The 20451-nt window shown below is 59.2% G+C and overlaps 3 protein-coding genes and 1 long non-coding RNA gene across 6 annotated transcripts in view; 3 read left to right on the top strand and 1 right to left on the bottom strand.

Annotated features, from left to right (window-relative positions):
* Positions 1 to 20451, top strand: part of GSE1 (Gse1 coiled-coil protein) — a 329408-nt gene that overhangs the window by 27114 nt on the left and 281843 nt on the right. The window lies entirely within an intron of this gene.
* On the bottom strand, positions 11 to 12496 carry LOC145717507 (uncharacterized). 3 transcript variants are annotated; one of them, XR_014140769.1, is made up of 4 exons: positions 12198 to 12496; positions 4499 to 4748; positions 2760 to 3177; positions 11 to 1115 (listed from the first exon to the last, which is right to left on the bottom strand). It is a non-coding gene; the product is annotated as an uncharacterized LOC145717507 (long non-coding RNA). The 3 variants fall into 3 exon arrangements; XR_014140770.1 differs by lacking the exon at positions 12198 to 12496 and adding an exon at positions 6120 to 6520; XR_014140768.1 differs by lacking the exon at positions 12198 to 12496 and having other exon boundaries at positions 4499 to 6518.
* COX4I1 (cytochrome c oxidase subunit 4I1) overlaps positions 12065 to 20451 on the top strand; it is a 400433-nt gene continuing 392046 nt past the window's right edge. Inside the window, exon 1 of the mRNA XM_081806302.1 lies at positions 12065 to 12072. The gene's annotated coding sequence lies outside the window, so the exon portion shown is untranslated. The remainder of the gene's footprint in view (positions 12073 to 20451) is intronic.
* Positions 16188 to 16851, top strand: LOC102738284 (ATP synthase F(0) complex subunit C2, mitochondrial). Its single transcript, XM_006734952.3, has one exon. The coding sequence runs from the start codon at positions 16265 to 16267 to the stop codon at positions 16688 to 16690; it is 426 nt and encodes a 141-aa protein (XP_006735015.1). The 5' UTR covers positions 16188 to 16264; the 3' UTR covers positions 16691 to 16851.

Here is a 20451-nt window from a genome sequence, read left to right as displayed (position 1 = left end):
GCGGGGGGGGGGGGGGGGGGGGTGGCGTCCAGCCTCCTGGGACCGTTGCAGGGGCTGCTGATGGCACTCGGGCTCCTTGCCTGGGCTGGGCAGGCCCTGGTTGGAGACGGGCGTTTTCCTGCCTCTGGGTGGGGAGGTCAGCTCTCTGCTTGACCTGGCGGGAGCTGACTCAGCTGCCAGCCCAGCCCTTCTCCCCCAGGGTCACCCCTATCTGGCTGGGCCAGCCTCAGGGAGGGCGGGGGAGGCCTAAGCCCACCAGGCCACGGGGCAGCCACGGGTCTCCTGGGGGTGCCTGGGAGAGGAGGGGAGAGGACAGCAGTCCGGTTCCACAGCTCCCTTCCTCGGAGCTGCACCCCGCTGGCAGGCACCTGCCCGGCCCTCCGTTGCCCCCCTGCCCCGCCTGAGGCCCCAGGTGCAGCAGCCTCACGCACTTCAGGGTGGAGGCCCGAGCCTCTTCCTCCATTGGACGCTCGGGGCCAGGTTGGTCCAGAACCTCAGTCTGCCGCGCCCAGCCCCTGAGTGGGGGCCAGAGCAGGACTCCCCAGCTCCGGGCTGGCCCTGTCTGCCAGTGAATTGGCCAAGTGGCTGGCAGGACCACAGGTGGAGCTGGAAGCACACAATGGGGGGTTCGACGCTCTCCAGGACACTCTCAGTGGTTGAAACTGGCCCACCGGCAGCTTTAGATCTGGGAAAGACGTTGCTGGTTGGCGGGGGGGGGGGGGGGGGGGGGGGCGGCAGTTAGACCTATTTTTCCGAACAGCTGGTTCCCCCTTCCAGTAGCCATGCGCCAAGGGCTCTGTCAGATCAGGCAGCTTGGACGTTGTGACCAAGTCGAGCACCTCCTCAAACACACATGTAGCCGGGAAGCCGAAAACCGTGGCCCAATTACAAATACATCTGAGGCTCGCCGCATGGCCTGCCGACGGAGGATCGTCCGCGTTGCAAACCCTCTGTCCGAAGTTGGGAAGCTTTTGTTTATTTATTTTCTGTCTCACTGGTCTCCTTCCTGGGGGCGGCCCCTCCGGCTCAGCGCGCCTTCCCGGCCGGTGGACTCACCAGATTCACCGGATTCACCCCCGGGCTCCGTGCTTACAGTGGCATTTCTTCTTCTCTCTCTATTTTAATTTTGCATACGAAAGAGGAAAATAAAAAACGTTAAGCTGTATACTGTCTACCACAGAAGCACGTTTGTGAGATGTTTCAGTGGGCACTGTTACCAGGTTGATTTTGATTGTTTTCTTCGTTGTCGTGGGAAGAAGTCGGTTTGCCGGCCAGGCAGGAATCAAAGCTATCTGTTCTATCTCAGAGAAATGCAGAAAAATGTCTTCAAACCTAGCATCACTGTCAGTTTTAAGTTCTTCGGACTCCTGAACTTGATGATGCCAAATGGGGCCAGCACCATTTTTTTTTAACACTTTTTTTGTTGTGTAAAAAAATGAACATTAAACAAACACAATGTAAAATTTACCACTGTAACCATTTTCCAGGGTATAGTCCAGTGGTGTTAAGTACCTCCACGCTGTTATGCAACCCTCAGGGCCAAGCCCATTTCATTCTAGAACTTTCTCATCATCCCTGATGGAAACCCTGTACCCATTCTCAGGACCATTGTTAAGATGTTCTGGAGCAAAGACCTCCTTCCCTCTGCTTCCCAGGGCAACGCCTGGCACCTCTCAAAGGCTGGCGGAGGCGGGGCCCCCACCAAGGTTCCTGCATCGGGCGGAGGGGAGGCACCCTTCAATGCCGCGGGGAGAACAAAGGAGCAGAGAGCCTTGGGAGGAATCTCTGTGCTGGTGATGGCATCGAGCATGGAGAACAGGGAGAAGGGGAGAAGCGAGGGAAGATGAGGTTTAGGAACATAGAGGAGAGATTCCTGGAGCCAAACTCATTAAAAAAAAAAAAAAAAAAAATCCTCGGTCTGGTTGGCAGCCGAGAAGCATTTTTATATTTGGGTTTAGCTCGAGGCTCTACAAATTAGCGTGGTCTGTTCCAGGTCGGGTTTATAACTTCGTTCAGTTCGAGTCTGACCCCCTGGTTTCCTGGATGCCACGCGATATGGCAGGATGGGGAGGCTTTAGCATTCATTCCGCAGAGGCTCACTGAGCACCTACTATGTGCGGGCCCTGCTCCGAGTAGGGGAGGGGGAGCTGCGAGCCACACGGACCCAGCCCAGCTCCAGTCGAGATTCCCTTCTGCAGAGCAGCAGGCAGTGACGAGGGAGTAAGTATGCACCGTGGTGTCCCGTGGAGGTCAGTGCTGTGCGTAGCCGTGAAGCCAGTGAGGGTCGGAAGCAGGGAACAGGGCCTCGTGGGGACTGACTGGGAGATACTGTGGTCAGGGGGCCTCCGAGCAAAGCGCTGAATGGAGTGAGGGCCAGACCAGGGAGGAGCGGGTCCTGTTAGAGGGGACCAGAAGGACTGTCAGTGCAGAAGCCCAGAAGAGGTGGGAATGAGTTTGGGGTGTTGTGGGCAAAGCAGGAGGCCGTGTGGCTGGAATGGATGAGGAGCAGGGAGGAGGGAGAGCAGGGCAGGGGTGGTGGGGTCTGAGTGGTCAATAGGGGCTGGAGGACGTGGAGCGCTGGGCGTTCACTCTGAGTGGGAAGGGCGTCTATTGGGGAAGCTCCCCAGGAAGATGTGAGCTGATTCACGCAGCCCCCTCCCTCTGGCGGCTTGGTGGGGAGCAGACGGGAGAGGCACCGTAATTAATAATATTCACGATAGCAAAGAGTACATTGAGTCCTGTCAGGGCTCACTTCTTACCCTTCCAGTTGCGTTTTCATCCTCCCGACTACTTGAAAGAAGGTCTCGGTTTGGAATTGCCGTCTCACATGCCTCTCTCTCACTGGCTGTGTGAGTTATCTCTCGCGTGCGGTGTAACAAAACACCCCAGAATGTTGCAGCTTCAAACAACAAAGAGTTCTTGTCTCACAGTCTCTGTGGGGAGTGGTTCGGCTGGGTGATTCTGGCTCCAGGTCTCCAGTGAGACTGTAATCAGGGAGGTGCCTGGGGCTGTGGTCTCAGCCGAAGGCTCCACTGAGGCTGGAGGACCAGCTGCCAAGATGGCTCCCTCACACCGGTGGCTGGAGGCCTCGGTCCAGTGCTCGCTGGTGGCAAGAGGGCTCAGTGCCTTGCCACGGGGGGCTCTCTGCTGAGCAGCTGGCTTTGCAGAGTGAGTGATCTAGGAGAGAACCAGGAGGAAGCTCTTTGCCTGTAATGACGTGGTCTCAGAAGCCACACGCTGTGACTCCCGCCCTCTTCTCCTCATTGGTAGTGAATCACTAAGTCTGGCCCATACTCAAGGGCTCCACCTCTTCACCGAGTGAAGCGTGTCGGAGCATCTGTGGACGTATTTTTTAAAACTACCACACTCACTGATCTCTCTTTTTTTTAATAAGAGTAGGCCTCAGGCCCAGAGCCTTCTTTGGGATTAGTATTTGGCTAAAACTGAACGGCACTGTTTCATTTTCATGGTATGGGTTTTTAGGGTCACCTTCTATTTATGTTACTTAATACCGATTTTCCTTTTGTGGTCGTCATATACATTTCAAATTTATTTAAGCAAAGAAGGTAAGTTGATTGAAGGGAAGCCATGAAGTAAGAAATCCTATGTAGGATTAAGACGAGGAACGAGGAGAGTGGAAATGCCAGGGAGCGGGCAGGTGGGACATGGCGACCAAGCCTGGGGCCCGCGGGCAGCCGAGGGGCCAAGCGTGTGGGCTCTGGAGCCATGCTGCCTGGGTTCGAATCCTGGCTCAGCCACCTGCACCTGTGTGACTCTGGGTAACCATCTTTGGGCCTCAGTTTCCCTCTTGATAAGGTGAGGGAACAGTCTGCTGCCTGGCACTGTTTTGGAGTTCAGGCTGTGTGGAATCTCCAAGGAGGGGCCTCTGTATGTAGCAAGGGCTCTGTGAGTGTCCCCTGCTAGGAAATGAGTCGGTACGCAGCCTCACCACACTGTCTGTGGGGCTGGTCCTGATGCCCCCAGTGGGAGGGACGTGGGGGTTTGTGTGGACGGAGTGCTAAGAAGATACCACTCCTTCCCTCTGCTTAGAGCAGCGGCAGCCCTTGGCAGTGAGGGTGGGGGAGACTCCTCTGTGGGGTTCTTCATCTGATCAGAAAGCAGAGGGGGGGACCTGTGAAGGAGTAAGTAACACGGGCAGTGCTCATTCTCCTTACCCAGTTGCCTGCCTGCCTGCTCGTCTACCCTTCCCTCCTCCCTCTCTGGCTCCCTCCATCCATTTTTCACCCACCCATCCATCCATTTCTCCTTCCATCATCCATGCTTGCATGCATCCATCGTCCATCTGTCTGCCTTTCCTTCCTTCTTCCAGCCATTTATAGATCTGTCTTACCTGAGTCCTTCCCATCCATCCATCCATCCATCCATCCATCCATCCATCCATCCATCCATTTTTCCTTCCTTTCTGTTCATCCACCTATCTGCCCATCTGCCCATCTGTTGGTCCATCCATCCATCCATCCATCCACTGAGGACTTACCAGTGAGTAAAACAGCCCCTGCCATCAGCGCTCCAGTCCCGTCGGGGAGGCCTGCACGCCGGGAAGGAACACAGAGAAGGTGGCTCTCTTGTGGCGCGGCGAGCACCTGCTGGGTGCGGGCGCTGCGGTCTGTGAAGGCAAGCCCGTGTGGACCTCACAGTGGGTGTGTCCACGCCACAGGGTGTCAGAGGGGGTGTGATCGGCTCTGCCCAGCAAAGGACGCAATACTTGAGGGATGTGCAGGAGTTGGCTGGGTTGGGGGCGGGGAGCACGAGTGTACGGGCACGGTTGGGGAAGTCTACACGGTTGGGGCAGGTCTGGGAGGGTAGCGCGCGGGATCTGAGAGGCTGGGGCCAGAGTGGGGGTGGTTGGGCCCAGGGGAGGTTCCTTTCAGGCCAGCCAGGACTCGGGATCTGTGTTGGCCCTGCCTGAGCCCCGGGAGATGCGAACTCATTCACACACTTCTTCACTCAGCGGTCCCCAAACCCTGGCCACATGCTGGCACGGGGGCGCAGCTGTAAACAGGACAGGCGTGGCCCTGCCCTCGAAGGCACACCGGCTAGTCAGAGGCCTCACACATTAAACAGAGCTCAGCGCAAAGAAAGGATCATGCTGGGCAGTGAGGAGCGGCGGAGAGATCCGCACACGAGGGGGTGTGATGGGGGTGCCGCCGCGGGGGGGCCAGGAGGTGGCAGATGGGCAGAGAAGGGCACTGCACAAAGGCCCTGCAGTGGGTGTAGGCCGGCCTGTTGGAGGAGACAGTGTGCAGTCCAGGCTCTCAAGGAGCCCTTTGCTTGGCTCTGGTGAAGAGTCAGTGGGTTCCAGGGCTGATGTCAGGAGTCAGGGGTGGGGAGGGCTCTGCAAAGGGTTTGGTTTATTTTTTTCCTGTGGGTGCTGGGGAGCCATGGAAGGTTGCTGAGCAGGGGAGGGTTATAAACACTGTTCTTGGGCAGCAGTGTGCAGGAGGGGGAGGGCAAAGCCCTGCGTCCGGAAGCTTCTGGGAATGCTGAGTCAGTGCAGTGAATGCCCTGGCTTTAAGGTCAGCCAAGCCTGGGTTTGAATTCCTGCCTGTCCACGAACTTGCTGTGTGACTCGGGGAAGGTACTCACACGTGCTGAGCCTCAGTGTGCTCACCTGTAAGATGGGGGGGAGCGACAGTGCCCGTGTCTGGGGTCGTCATGGAGAGGCGAGGAAGCGTTGTGTGTAAACGGCCAAGTCCCTGCCTGCAGGCCGTGCCTAGCATCCTCGATCCTTACAGTGTCCCAACCCCGAGAGACCCACATAGAGCCAGCAGAGAGGGAGGGAAGCTCAGTCATGTCAGATCCACTTTCGGTAGCAGAGGGCGGTCAGCAGTAACATGTTCTCGAGCCCAGAGGAGCAGATAGCAGAAGAGGAGATGGTGCAGAAAGATGTGAGCCTCCTTCTCCCTCAGTTTACCCTGCTGCAAAGCACCCTGGCCCCCCCACCCCCCCGCAACACACACACACCCTGAGCCTGGGGCGTTCGGCCCTCGCTGGAGAGAACACGCCCGAGAGAGTTACGTGGCCCCCAGCCCAGCAGCCTGCTCTGAGTTGTGCAGGGCCTGGGCATCCGACAAGCCAGACAACTGTTTTTGACTCACTGTTGCGAGGCTGCCAAGTGGAATTGCTTTCACACTCGGCTGTGGCGGGAGGGGCCGAGAGACACGGCTCTCTCCCCCGAAGGTGAAGCTCGCTGGCGGGGAGTCAGGGAGGGCTGCCTGCAGGGAGGTGGGGGGGGCACCTCTGGACCGGTGGCTGAGTGCCCCCCACCCCGCCCCCTGGGCCGATAGGACGCCCACCTCGCGGGCCGCCGGCCTGGCTGTCGGTGGGCGAGGGCGGCACAGCCAGAGGGTGGAGGGCGGGCGGGCGGGCGGGCTGCGTCATCGGCAGCCTGGAGCCAGCTGCTCCGGCCTTGGCAGGGGGAGCGCAGAGCAAGTCAGCGCAGCCGCCGCGGTGCCAAGGCCGGGAGCAGACTCACGGCTCCTGTTCGGCTCCTGCGGGCTGGGCCTCTGCGCCTGCCCGGCTTCCCCCGGTCCCAGCCTACCCCCCACCCCGGGCCCCTACGATTTTCTGACTGTGATGGCTAATTACACCTCATGTCTGTTGGGCACTTTCTTTGTACTGAGCACCGTGCTAGAGGTTTTCGAGCTGTACTAAATTATTTAACACTCCTAAGTATTCCCATTTTTATAGAGGAGAAAATGGAAGCACAGAGAGGTCAAGTAACTTGCCTGAGGTCACACAGCCAGCAAGTAGTAGAGCTCAGATTTGAACCCGAAAAGACTGGTTCCAGAAATCACTTCTTTTATCTGCTTCATAAGACCACCTCCCACAACCAGTAATGAGAGTGTAAACCCCAGCTCCCAGCCCCAAGCGTACAAGAGATGACCCTTTCCTTCAGGTAAATCCAAGCATGATTCTCTTGACCCTTTCCTCATGGTTGCAAGCTGGCTGCCATAGCTCCAAGCATCATGTTCTCACATGATAATATCCAGAAGCAGGATGGGAAGAGGAAGGGGGCTCTCCCGCTCTTTTCTCTTTTGGGGAAGAGTGTTTCCCAGAAGATTTCAGCCAACTGGAGTCCACTTGTCCAGGCCTGGTCATCTGCGCTACTGTAATTGCAGGGGTGCTGGGAATAGGAGTCTCTGACCTTTTCAGACTTCATGGGGGGCAGGCTGTGCCATCAAAAAAGAAGGGGGTAGGAATGGCTGGTGGGTGGGCAGCTCACATGGCTTACTCCATCACTGATCTTCGAGCAGCCCTGCACGATAGGGATGCTGTCTCCATTTCATAGATAGGGGAACTGAGGCTTAGTGATAGGGGTCTTGTCTGTCCCCTTTTGATCCCGTGCTGTCCTAGTGTCTGAGCTGTGTGGCTTTGTTGTAGAACTGCCTGTCCAGCTGGGGGGTCAGCCTCTGGCAGGAAGGGCAAGGCTTGTTTGTCTATAGGGTATCCTCTTCTGACTCAGGGATGAGCATCTAGAAGGTTCTAAATCACCGGATGCCATATGAGAAGGGCTTGTGTGACCCCTGGCCCTTTCTATCCGTAAGTGACAAGCCCAACTCCAGCGCACGCTAGCAAGAAGGGGCATTATTGAACTGACTGAAGGTGATGCTGCCTTCAGGCCCCGTGGGTCCCGGGTTCATCGGATGCCGCCAGGCCTCTGCCTTTCTCCATCCTCAGCTCTGCTTTTTCCTGTAAGATGGGGGGGAGCGACAGTGCCCGTGTCTGGGGTCGTCATGGAGAGGCGAGGAAGCGTTGTGGGATTCACTTGTTGGCAGGTTCTCTTCACAAGGCTGTCAGAGACTGCCACCAGCAAGCAGTTCGAGGCTGACATCTAGTGACTCCAGAGTGGGGAGAAGAACAGTTCCCTAGCTAATGTCCCAGGGAAGATCCTGATGGGCTCAGCCCGGTACACCTGCCCACCCCTACGGAGAGAAAGGGAGTGTGCTGACTGACAGCCCCGCGGGGTTGGGGAGGGACAGATGCTGGTTAGGTAAAGTGAAAAAGGTGCTGCCTACAGATGAGTGGGTGGAAGGACAGAAAGATGGGAAGAGAACAGACGGACAGGCGGATGGATGCATGCATGGTTGAGTGTGTGGAGGGTCAGGCAGATGGATGCTTAGATGGATGGATGGACCAGTCGCTGGTCACACGGGTGGGACAGAGGGGTGACTGGCTGGACGTAGCCCCTTTCTCTGCCTTCCTCAGGGGCCGTCTGTGTGGAGCTGCCTGCGTGAGCAGTGTGATGGCTATGCGGGGTCTTCCTTGCAAGAGCTGCCGGCCGAGGTCCCAAAGCCCATCCAAACCTTGACAGTTTCGCTTCTGTGTCAAGGCCATTTCCATTCCTTCCTCCCGTGAGTGTCTTTTGTAACACTCCCTGCTCCCCCAGCACAAAATGATGCCTGAAAACTTCGAAGGTCGAGAAAAACTTGCAAAAAGCAAATGGAGAGTCACCATGGTCCTGGCCTCCAGGGAACCCCGGTGCCGACAGCTGGTGGGTGTCGCTCGGTGCCTCTTCTCTGAGGGCTGCCAGTGCCCACGATTGGCAGACCCTCTGCCCTGGTTAAGGGGTGTCAGGCTCGTGGGGCCTGGGCCCAGCCAGATTTGCTTCCCCGCAGTTGGGCGTGGGAGATGGAAAACAGCGAGGCTTTTTGGCAGACGGGCCGTGGAGAAGGCGTTGGCCTTTGCTACATCCCTTGGAAGGCACATGCTTGTCACCCCAAGGCCAGACTGAGCCAAGTGCTTTCCCTGACTTTGTCCTTGGGAGTGGCCTTCTGGATGCTAAAGAACACGCAGAGCCCAATGAGAGGCCCTGGCCACGAGGCGCTTCCCGGGGGCACGCTTCGAGAAAACCAGGCCTCGTATCTGAGTGGAAATGTTCTATACATTCTGCTCCCCTCAGGCCTCAAGCTTCGGCCCGGGATGGATGGGGGCTGTGGGGGGAAGGACCCAGACTACCCCATCGGATGCCCTCAGGTGGGTGGGTGGATCGGGGCTCAGGGTGTGGCCAGAATTGGGAGCAAAGAGGGACAGGACTGCCTCCTGGTGCCTTGACCTGCTTAGGATGTGGGTGTGGGAGCCAAATGGACAGATCCTCACATGGTGCTTCTTCCTGGGCTCTGGAGCGGGAGGGGTCCTGCTGCCACAGCCCCCTGCCCCCTCTGTCCTGGGCACCGGCTCTTTTTCATCCAGCACTCAAGTGTCACCTCCTCCTGGAGGCCCAAGTGCTCCGCTGAAGACAGCTTCTCTCCACCCTGGTTGCATCATCAGGATCTCAGCCCTGTGTTTGTGTCCTTTTCGGTAGGAGCGGATGAATGAATGAATGAACGGCTCTGGGATTCCTGTTGTGTAAGGCACATGAGCCCAGGCCAGACACACACAGCTGGGCTTCTGGGTCAGAGAGGGCGATGGGTGGGTGGGCAGGGGTGGGGATCTCTGCGCTGTGGTCCCGGAGGTCTCTCGGGGGCTGCTGGCTCTGGATGGGTCGCTACCCGGCGCTTGTTCTCACCGGTGAAATGCGCGGGGAAGGACAGTCCCACCCAACCTTCCCGCCCCGAAGAATCCTCACCATGACCACCCTCCCTGCTCGCAAAGGCAAGGTGTCTGCCAAACCGTGTTTATCAGCCCATCAGTAATTCATTTCCTCATTTTTTATTAATCACCCTGTCCACCAGTCAAAGCTTTGGATGGGGATGAGAAGCCTGAGAGGTACAAGGCTGACAGCCTTGCAGCCCCGAGCAAAGGACCGTGGGGCTGGAACCTGGCTGGGGCCCTGGAGTGGAGGCTGCACGGGGCGGTGTGGCCTTTGGGGGTATTTGTAACAGCTCTGGGGCCCTGTCTTGTCTCCTCCCACAGGGTGGGAACGGGCTTGACCGCCATGTGCACGCGTGTATGTGTGTGTGCTCATGCTCAGCACAGCGTGAACGCACAGTGTGTTGTGCGGGATCAGCGTGTGGTGTCTGAAATCTGTGCCGACGTGTGTGTGTGCTGGGCGTGTGCGTGCACGGCCTGGGTACCGTGGGTGGCGTGCTCTTGCATGTGTGGCGGATCCAGACGGCAGCGTGGTGTGCATCTGCGTGCGTGAGGTGCGTGTGTGCGCGTGCATGTGTGGTGGTCTGTGTGTCTGCGTGTCTGCGTGTGGGGCTTGTGCATGGGTGGAGGCAGTGGGAACAGGGGGACTGACAGGGAGTTTCTTCGGATGATTAATGGCCTCTGGAAGGAGGCGCCGCATCCATCAGACACTCCTGGCGGGTTCTGAGCTTGGCATCCCGCCCACCTTCTGGCTGGACCAGCCCAGGTGAGGCTGTGCTCCCAGCCCGGGTGGCCCAGGGCTATCGGGTGGGCCCCAGAGGGGACAGAGAGCCCCCTTCAGAGTTGCCTGGGGCTTGGCCTGCCCTAGGCCCCTTCTCCCCTGGTCCCCCATACACAGAGGGCACGGCCACCTGGACGGCAGCATAGAACGCAAATCCTCCGACCCCGCCCCCCCACCACTGTCGCATACACACGCCTGTAATAAATGCAGATTCCAGGGCCTCCCCACCGGACTCTAGTGTGGTGGGGCAGACCGGTGCCTAGGAATCTGCATTTTTAGCAAGACTCACAGGGGTCTGATTCTGGACGGCTTTAGACCACACTCTGAAGACCCCCACCTAGTGCTACCAGGGGACCTTGGCATTGCCCTCCCCTTGCTGCTCCCGCATTCGCCCCTGGGGCATCTATTCTCTGCCTCTCATTTGCTCAGTGACCTGGGCCATTTCCCTATTTTACTGATAATCCTGTGTCTTACTAGCTTTGGGAACTTTCTGGGCCTCAGTTTCTTCCTCTGCACAGCGGGATTAATGTTAGCACCAGCTTCCTTGGGTTCTCTGGTTCTTGGAAGGAATGGAGTGCGCCTGCAGAGTTCCCTAGGCATCTCCGTGTCTGTCATCGCTGTTCTGTGCCCTGGAGACGGGGTGTGTGGTTAGATGGGGCACTGTGGCTCTTAGTGGGTGGTCAGGGAGGTGAACACCATTCATGATCCTAATAAAAGTATCTGAGCTATAGGACCTGTGGGGTTTGTCCTCATCATTCCCAATTTATAGATGAGAAAACCAAGGCTCTGAGTCACGAGATTCACCCAAGGTCATTTGGCCCCATGAGGACAGGATCCCAAAGCCAGGGGCCTCACCCTCTCCTTGGCCCTCAGGTGGGAGAAGAGTGGGGTTGAGGCCGCCAGCACCCCCAACCCCCACCCCCAGCAGCCCTGAAAACGCCAGCCGGGCAGGCGGGGCTGGAGGGCTTGGGAGGCTCTAGAGCCTAAGCCGCCAGCAAATCCAGCCCAGCTGGGGGATTAGACCGCATCTGGCTTGGTTTACACCCGAGAAACAAAGGCGGCTGCCGGCGCCTTTATCTAGGGAGGAAGGGGCAGGAGGGGGGACTGCCCTTGGCCCTGTGGGGGACCTGGATGGAAGGGAGGAGCGGAATCTGGGCTGTGATCCCCCAACTGGCTCCCTTTCCCCCCTGCCCCCCATGACCCCAGGCTGGTGATTTCACATCTCCCAGTGGAGGACAGGGTGTTCCCCGGGGTGAGGTGGAGGGGATAGGCTCGGGGGGAGGGGTGTGAGTTCCCTTGTGGCGCTGGCAGGGAATCCTAGGAGCCCCAGCTCCCTGCAGCTGTGCTTCCCACAGTGGAGATCCCCAATCGAGGGGGCACCTGCAATGCCTGCCCTTCGCCTCAGGCCAGGACCCCCAACGCAGCACGTGGTCTCCTCTCAGTCACTGAAGGGAAACAGCCAATATAAGAGAAAAGTAGAACAAGCCCCGCGCGCATCCCCACCGACCCTCCAACGGCAAGGGGGTGGCGTTCTGACCTCTCCCACCTCGGGGTCCCACGCCTGGCAGGGAGGGGTTCACTGGGGGGGAAGGGTGCTGGGTGTTTTTTGGTCCCCCTAAAGGGGGGGTCGGCTCCTGCCCCCAGGGGTGGGAGTGGGTGCCGACCTCTCCCGGATGAGCCCAGCAGCCCTTCCGCGTCCCCACGGGGGCTCGGGCCCTCCCCCGCGGCGGCGGCGGCCGGTGTGTGTGCGCGCGGCTCGCCGGAGCCAGGAGCTGACCTTATTAGCCGGGGGCAGCTGTGCGCCGTGCGCATCTGGCGGCGGCCTGCGCCCCCGGCCCCCGCCCCCCGCCCGGCCTGGCGTTACCTTCCAGGAATGCTGGCAGCGCGCGCGCATCTGGAGCGCGTTTCTGGGGGCAGCCGGCGCCCCCTCCGGCGCCTGGCCCGGGGCTGGGGGTGGGCGCCGCCCCGCCCGGATTTCCTGGCTCCTCCCTCCTCTTGCCGCTGTCGCTCCGGGGCAGCTCCACCGGAAAGGACTTGGCCTTCTCCCGGCGGGCTTGGGGCGGGGAGACCTGGGGGCGGGGGGGCCATCTGCCCATCGCCCTGACAATGTAGAGAGGAGGGAACGGGCCTGGAGCGCTCAGGGGTCCGGAGTCACGCGGCTGTCCCCTGTGGTGTGGCCGGTGCAGCTGCAGATGCTGATTTCAGTGTTAAACTCCCAAAGGTCTGAGTCTGCTAAAGCCCACAGAGGTTCATGGTCAGATCCCGTGTGTGGCATCGCCCGGCTGGGGCTTCATCTCCGGCCTGCTGGGCTAGAAGCTCTGGGATCCCCTAGGCCGCCAGCGGCCAGGGAATGAATGAAGGGCTCCCTCTGAGGAATACTGTGACCTCTGCAGGCTGTGTAAGGCACAGAGTGCGGCCCTGTCCCCAGCCCAGCCCCTCATTTCAGAGCTGTGTGGCCTGGGCATGTGACCTAACCTTTCTGTGCCTCAGTCTCATCTGTAAAATGGGCAGGGTACCTAACTTCAGGGGAGGAATGCTGAGGTGATACAAGTGTCCCTGGGTCTGGAGGACTGCAGTGGGACAGGGTTCAGGCTGCCTGGGGTGGATGGGGAGGCTTCCTTGAGAGGACGAGGAGGGCTGATAACCACGGTCAGGTGGAGGAGAGAGGGAGGGGCCTTTGGGAGCGAGAGAACAGCAGGGGCCTTTGGGTGGTGGAGGGAGGGTCAGGAGTGGAGGAGGGAGGGTGGATTGGGCCAGCATGAGGGCTGTGAATGGCCACTCTTGGGTGTCCGGCATCTTTTAGACTTTGTGGCTGGGCCATGGGGAGCTCTTGAAGGTTCATGAGCAGGAGAGTGGCCTGTGGACCCCAGGCAACAATTCTTTCTCCAGCTGTGAGTGGAGGGCCCCAGGGTCTGTCAGCAAATGATCCCTGCCCCCTGCAAAGCCTCCAAACTGTGACCTTCCTGCCCCCCTCCAGGCAGGCCCCCGCCCTGGGACCCCTGCTCAGTGACCCCTGCCACCCCTTCCTCAGGCCCCATATCCTTCTCCCTCCTGCAAGATCTCCTGTGACTCACATATACCTGAGTGTGCTCGTCACCTCGATCTCACACCAGGGGTCTTCAGTCTAAAGCTAGCATCTGGTGGAGGGGACAAGGGAGGTGTCCTGAAAGAGCAGTGAAAATGGGTCATGCGCAGAGGGGACAGGATGGTACGCCTGGTGGAGGGACTGGCGCGGGCAAAGGCTTGGAGGGGGTCATGAACTTGGGTGCAGTGCACACTGTGGGGGGCCTGTCCGGATGACTGGAGCACTGGGGGAGGGCTGGAGTCCAGAGAGGAGAGCTCCAGCCCGGGTTGATGGCTTTGAATGTGTGTGGGGGGGGTTGCCCCGTCCTGAAGGTAGTGGGGAGCCATTGAGGGTGAGTGAGCAGAAACTCTGCCGGCCATGACAGGTCTGTCTACTGCTGTAACCCCAATGCCTTGAGTGGGGCCTTGGAGCTCCCGAATGCCTAGTTGAGTGAACGAATAAGGGGTGCTGAGGGAGGATGGCTGAGGGCTTGACCTCAGGCAGGAGCAGTGGACAGGAGGGAGCTGAGGCCTGGGGTCCTGGGCTGGGCCACCCAGCCCCCGGTGTTGTCAGATCCAAGATGGCCAGGAATGTTGGCTGTGGGTGCAGGAGGACCCCTGGGTCGTGGCAGCCTGCCAGGGACACTTTCTCTGCCCAAGTTCCCTGCCAGGCCCAACCGGAAGAGCCTGGGGGCCCGACCCTGGCCTGGCGCCACGGGGCACTCGGGGGGGCCACCCTCCAGCCCAACCACCCGCCAGCCTGCCCTGACCTCCTCCAGACACTGTGTCTTGCCTCCCAGCATCTGCTGCCTGCTTCCTCCCTCCCCACCAAGTGCGCGTTTGTTTTTCTTCCTGAACCATGCCTCCCATGGAGGCAGTCATCCAAAGGAGGTGGTGTTCTGGAGACATCCCTCTGCCCTCTGCAGCCTGACCATGCCTTGCAGCCCTGGAGGGGATGCTGTGGGAGGCCAGGGCCCTGGGGGGGCAGGAAGGCCAGTGGCATCCTCGGATAGGTGGGCTTTCGTCAGCCCTTGGCTCCTGGTTCTGCTGGTGGAATCTGGAGCATGCGTGAGAGCCTCCCCTTGCCTCAGTGCGTCCCGGGAAGGGGCTCTGGAAGGCTCTCTGCTTGTCTTGGCCCTTCTCCTTGCTCCATCTCTTCCCCCCTTGGAGGAATTAGGCAGGATTTGGGTCAGCGCTCCATCAGGGGAGGACCCCCGGCCTCTGGCTGCTGGCTCTCCCTGATGGCCCCAGGACCCTGGGCCTCATGGGGGCCAGCCCTTGGCCCAGGCCTGGTCAGGGCAGGGGCGTCTGCAGGGCGCTGACGCCTTTTCCTCTGCCCCAGCCTGGCTGCCCACTTCCTTCCCACTTTCTACTCTCCCTCAGTCAGTCAGTCAGTCCCACAGACACCTAAGGAGCACCTACTATGTGCCCAGCAGGCAAGACTCTCCCTGCAGGGCACCACCTGGGGAAGGCAGTGTGGCCCTCGTGTCAACATCAGGGGAAGCATTGGAAGGCAGCCAGGAGGGTGCCATGGCCAGAGCTGGGCGTGTAAAAGACCACCATGACCACGTATGGAGAAGAGAAGCAAGGTGGCTGCCTCCATGGGGACAGATGGACACTGAGCAAGGCCAAGGGTGTGAGCAAAAGCAGGCAGAAATGCCCTCCTCGGACAGCTTGGATGAGGGGGTGCAGGAGGGCAGATAAGGGGATGCTGGAGGAGCCGCTAGAAGGGATGTGGGCACACTCTGAGATTTCCCACCAGCCCTTCCCCCTCCCTTGAGCCTCTCTTTGAGCTGGGGCTCAGGTGCAGACCTTCCCAGCAGCCCCCGTATCTTCAGGGCCAGATACTCTGCCGTTGAACCCTGCCTGCAGCTCTCCAGGGAGCTTGTGACCTCTGTGCAAGAGAAGAAGCTGAGGCCAAGAGCGGTAGGAGGGATAGAGCCAGGAGGATTCCTTCTGGATAGCTCCATCCCCCTCCAGACGTGTTGTGGGCGTGGTCACCCAGAGTCTGTGATTTTGCCATCTGTTGTGGATCAGCAGATAGACATTCTTCACCGTGGGTACCCTGTGCTGGGTTCTGAAATCCCACATGGGAATCCTGAGGATCCCACATCCCAAAGTGAGGGGCCTCCAGGCTGGAAAGGGGTGGGGTCAAGAATCTGTACACTAGAGTGTGTTCTGTGGGATGCCAGGACGGGTGAACCAGCCGCTCGGGCTAGCAGTGAGGCCTGGCAATTGGGAAGGGACCCAAGGAGCCCCGGAAGGCTGGACATGTTCTGCGTCTCACACTGCTAGCGACAGCATGCATTTGTCCATACTGAAGCACCAGGTGGGGCGTTGAGCTGTGTGCAGAAGTCTGTGATCTGGGGGGTGGACAGGCTGGAGGGTCTGGGAGAATTAAGTCTGCAGGCCCGTGGCACCTCTGCTCAGTTAGCTTGGGTGGCTTTTTGCAAATCATCGAATCTCTCTGAGCCTCAACCTCCTCATCTGTGAAGTGGGGCGCTGGTGTTGCCCTCACAGGGTCTTGGGAAGGAGTGAATAAGTCAACACAAGCACAGTGCTCAGCTGTGGTCACTGTTCTGGCCACACGTGTGGCCTCCGGGGTGTTTTCTGCGCCCCCCCCCGACCCCCGCCGCAACAGGAACTGGCCCGGTGGTGCCTTCCCCGTAGGAATCCCACACTGTTCCTGTTGGTGCGGGCCGGGTCCTTGCGACATCCACACGGATGGCAGATGAGATAATTCTGACCCTACTTTTGACTATCCTGGCTCACTTTTGAAAAGTGCCTTTTTAAAAAATTTTTATTTACCCTCTCTGTCTTCTCTGCACTGGGAGCAGCTCTCCTGCCACAGCCCCTCATCCCCTGAAAATGTACGCCTGTGCAAAGTTCGTCTCCACCCCCTTCTTGGTCAGGAGCACCTCTCAGCTGTTGAGCCGATCACTGTCTGCCGTGGTGCTGAAACCACCGGAGACACTGACAGATGAGAGCCTCAGCAGCTTGGCAGCCCCACGTCCCCTGACCTCACGTATTCCTAGCCGCAGCTTCCAAACCAGCGCCATTTCAAGGGACATCGACACAGCAGCCAAATTCATTGGGGCTGGGGCTGCCACGGTAGGGGTGGCTGGCTCTGGGGCTGGAATTGGGACTGTGTTTGGGAGTCTCATCATTGGTTATGCCAGGAATCCCTCTCTGAAGCAGCAGCTCTTCTCCTACGCCATTTTGGGCTTTGCCCTCTCGGAGGCCATGGGGCTCTTTTGCCTGATGGTGGCCTTTCTCATCCTCTTCGCCATGTGAAGGAGCCGTCTCCACCTCCCATAGGTCTTTCTCCCGTGTCTTGTCTGCCCTGGATGTTCCTTTTCCTATACCTCCCCGGGCAGCCTGGGGAAAGTGGTTGGCTCAGGGTTTGACAGAGGGAAGACAAATAAATACTGTATTATTAAGAAAAAAAATAAAAAATAAATAAAAAATTTTTATTTAAATTTTGCGAGAGAGAGAGAGAGAGCGTGCGTGCGTGCGAGCAGGGGGGAGGGCAGAGGGAGAGAGAGAATCGCAAGCAGACTCTGGGCTGAGCCCGGAGCCCGACCTGGGGCTCCATCCCACCACCCTGAGATCATGACCTGAGCTGAAATCAGGAGTCCGTCGCTTAACCGACTGAGCCACCCAGGTGCCTGGGAAAGTGCCTTCCGAATACACAGCTGTCACCTGTCAGCCCTCAGTCCAGCTCAGGATGCGTGAGGAGGCAGGTTCCCGTCCTCCCCCGGTGCCTGTCATCAGCCTTGCTCTCTGCTTCGGAGACAGACCAGGCTTTGAACCTGGCTCTGACACTCTCCAGCTGTGGACCTTGGACTCGTGGCCTCCCCTCTCTGAGCCTGGTCTGCATCAGTCAGGCAGGGCTCCCAGTTTCCACAGCAGGGGTGCTGGAGGATTCCGCACAGGAGCCCCAGGTCGGCAGCCACACTGAGTGACGTCCCGTCGGGAGCTTGAAATCAGCCACCCTGGGAGTATTTATACCGTGGAAATAAGCAGATGCTACAAATCAGAGCTGTTTTTTGGTTTTGCTTTTGTGGTTTCAGGAAGCTGGTTGTTCGGCATTTACCATGCACCACTGGGGTGAGTTTGTCAATGAGTCTCAGAAAGAAGTGTGTCTTTTACCTGAGGTGCGCCCCCTACACCGCCCCCCCCACCCCCGGTGCCGCCATTGAGGAATATGCCAGAACAAGGGTTCAAGCTGAGGTCTGCAAGAATCCAGAACCCTTCGCTTTAAGTAGCGAGCCCTGCAAAGATAGTCAGCGAGGGCTTCCTGGAGGTGGTGGGGCTCGCAGCCAGGCCCCAAAGGATTCTTTCCCCCGGCTCTATCCCCCGCCCTTACTTTAAGACTAAGGATGGTCCAGGCCCTCCTTATGGCACCCTCCCCAGGCGCCTCCTGGCCTGGCCCCGGGCAGCCTGCCCATCCTTTGTGGCGGCTGCTGGGGAGGGAGCCAGACCCTGGAAGGCCGCTCGCCTCTCCCAGCTGCTGTCTGCAGCCCCAGGTCAGTCAGGTCCCCTTCCGCCGCCCACCGCCCCCAGCACAGCCCCTGCCCTGGCCACTCCTGCGGCCGCCCTGCTGCCTGCATCTCAGAGCTGCATGCTGCGGAGTGCCTGCAGATTTCCTGGCACCGAGGACGAGTTGAATGCCTTCCTCTTCCCTTGCCCAAATGTCCTCCTCCTCTCCCTGGCTGCCCTCCGGCCCCTCCTCTCCCTCCAGGATCCCGCAGCCCTCGGGGGTGCCCCCTGCTGGACGTGGCTCTGCACACCGGCCTTGGCCATGGGAAGGATGCCATCGGAAGGAACCAGCGGGGCTGGGCGGCCAGGTCTTCCGCGGCGACACCCTGCGTGTGTTCAGCGTGCAGGCACCCATGGCTGCTGGGCTGGGAGCAGGTGGGGCCTTGGGCTGAGCCGGGACCAGGGCTGTGCGTGGGTCCTGGTCCTGCTCTGCTCTGCAGTGTGGTACCATGTCCTCATGGTGAAGGTGACAGCAGGCTGACCTGGACACCACCATCTGGGTGGTGAGCCCCGCGCCAACCTCTGCACACAGCTCCTAATTGGAAACCCACAGCAGCCTAGGAAGGACGGTGCTGTCCCTGGCGTTTTACAGATGGCGGAATAGGCCCGGAGATGTCCCCAGTGGCCTGCCGGTCGTGGGGCGTGGGGGCTGTGGCAGTGGGATGTCAAGTGGGGGGAGGCCTGTGCCCATAGCCCCAGCCAGTGCTCCGGGAAGGGGGCTCCGGGAGCGGGAGGTCTCGGCAGTGCCCCCCACCCTGGCTGCCCCTTAGAAAACTATCTAGGCCTTCTGATTTGATTGGTCTGGGGTGAGGCCTGGGCTCAGCTCGTAACTTGTAAAGTTCCCCAGGTGACCGTGCGCAGCAAAGTGTGGACACTGGCCACTCCTGGAAGCCCTAGGGCCCCTCCCTTTAGCTGTGCAGCGTGCTACGCTGTTCGACCATTTAAAACCGTGTGTCTCGATATTTAACATTTTAAAAAGCCTTTTGGCGTGAGAAGAAATGTTCCCAGGAGCTAGGGGACTGTTTATTGCTGGTTCAAAGGCCAGAAATGCAGGGGTGGCTTTCTCCGGGTCGATTTTCCCTTGGGGTGGCACATCTGTTCATCCCTCGTTGGCAGAGGAGGGAGGCCCCAGGAAGTCTCCGGGGACAGGTGCGTGCGGGGACGGAGCTTGTAAGGAGGGGCCGCAGGGAGTCCAGCCTGGAGAGGGGAAAGCTAAAGGGTCAGGTGTGTGAGGGGCTGCAGTGTGTGTGAAGAGTAAACTGAGGCAAGGGGCACACGGAGAGGAGCCCCATGGCTGGATAGCATGAGGACAGTCAGCCTTGGAGAGGGCACCTCTCGGACCCCATTGCTCTGCCTGGAAGCAGGAGGGGAAAGTGGGACAGAGGGTGGGGGGACAGTTTTGTTTCAAAGTGCATGGACTTTGGGGGCACCTGGGTGGCTCAGTCAGTTAAGCATCTGCCTTCAGCTCAGGTCGTGATCCCCGAGTCCTGGGATCGAGTCCCACATTGGGCTCCCTGCTCAGCGAGAAGCCTGCTTCTCCCTCTGCCTCTCCCCCTGCTTGTGCACGTGCTCTCTCTTTCTCTTTCTCTTGAATAAATAAAAATCTTTTTTAAAAAATGTATTTTAAAAGAAGCTTCCCATCACAGCCATGGTAGGCAGCCCACCCCGTTACTGTTGTAGAAGGGGCTTCAAAACTGATCCCTGTTTGACGCTTTTGGTGGGATTTATTGAGATAAAGTTACATGCCTTACTCTTGACTTGAAAGCAGCTACGTTAAATTTTTTAAATATTTAATTCTTAAAATAGCCCTTACCACTCCCTCCCACTATCAGTTAATTCAGTGCTTTTTATATGGGTGTGTACCAGAACTGATACGGGTTGGGGTCTTCAGTAGGAAGAAGTTTCTTCTGGCTGCGGCGGGAGGTGGGGCGGTGGGGGTGCTGCCTTGGGGTCAGCCGGTCTGGCAGTTCCAGGGGATGGACCCTAGGTGGCGCCAAACCCCCAAACCTGCAGGTTCCCCATTGCTCACGAGGGGGATGGGTGTGTGCCTGTGGGGTAGGAGTGAGTGTGTGTTGGGGGGGGGGTGTGGATGTGGGGTGTGATGCCTGTGTGTCCGTATGAGTGTGTGTTTGGGGTACCTGGGAGCTCCCCGCCCTCGCTGAGAGCATGGCGGCCGTGGGGAGCGTGGACCCCCCTGCAGGCCGCCCCTGCCTCACCCGCCCTCAGATGTGATTAGCAGATGTACGGGACCAGGCTGTGATTTATGTTCCTGGTCACCTAATTATTCCCAGCCCCAGAGGAGGAAAAATAAAATGCTTTGCAGGGCCAGGGAGCCCGAAATCCTGGCGGGGGCTCTGGGGCACCAGGCCCACCCCGCCAGACCTCCCTGGGCCTGGAAGGGAAGCTGGGGTGGGGGGGCAGGCAGCCTGGAAGTGATGAAAGAGCCCTCTCTGGGGAGCAGACCTGGGTGGGGGGCACTGAACGCTGTGCCCAGTGTGAATGCTGAAGGGGGC

The sequence above is a fragment of the Leptonychotes weddellii genome, chromosome 16 (genome assembly GCF_054177405.1).
Source record: "Leptonychotes weddellii isolate Sample4059 chromosome 16, ASM5417740v2, whole genome shotgun sequence".
NCBI classification, from domain to species: Eukaryota; Metazoa; Chordata; class Mammalia; order Carnivora; family Phocidae; genus Leptonychotes; species Leptonychotes weddellii.
This window is presented reverse-complemented; position numbering and strand designations above follow the sequence as displayed.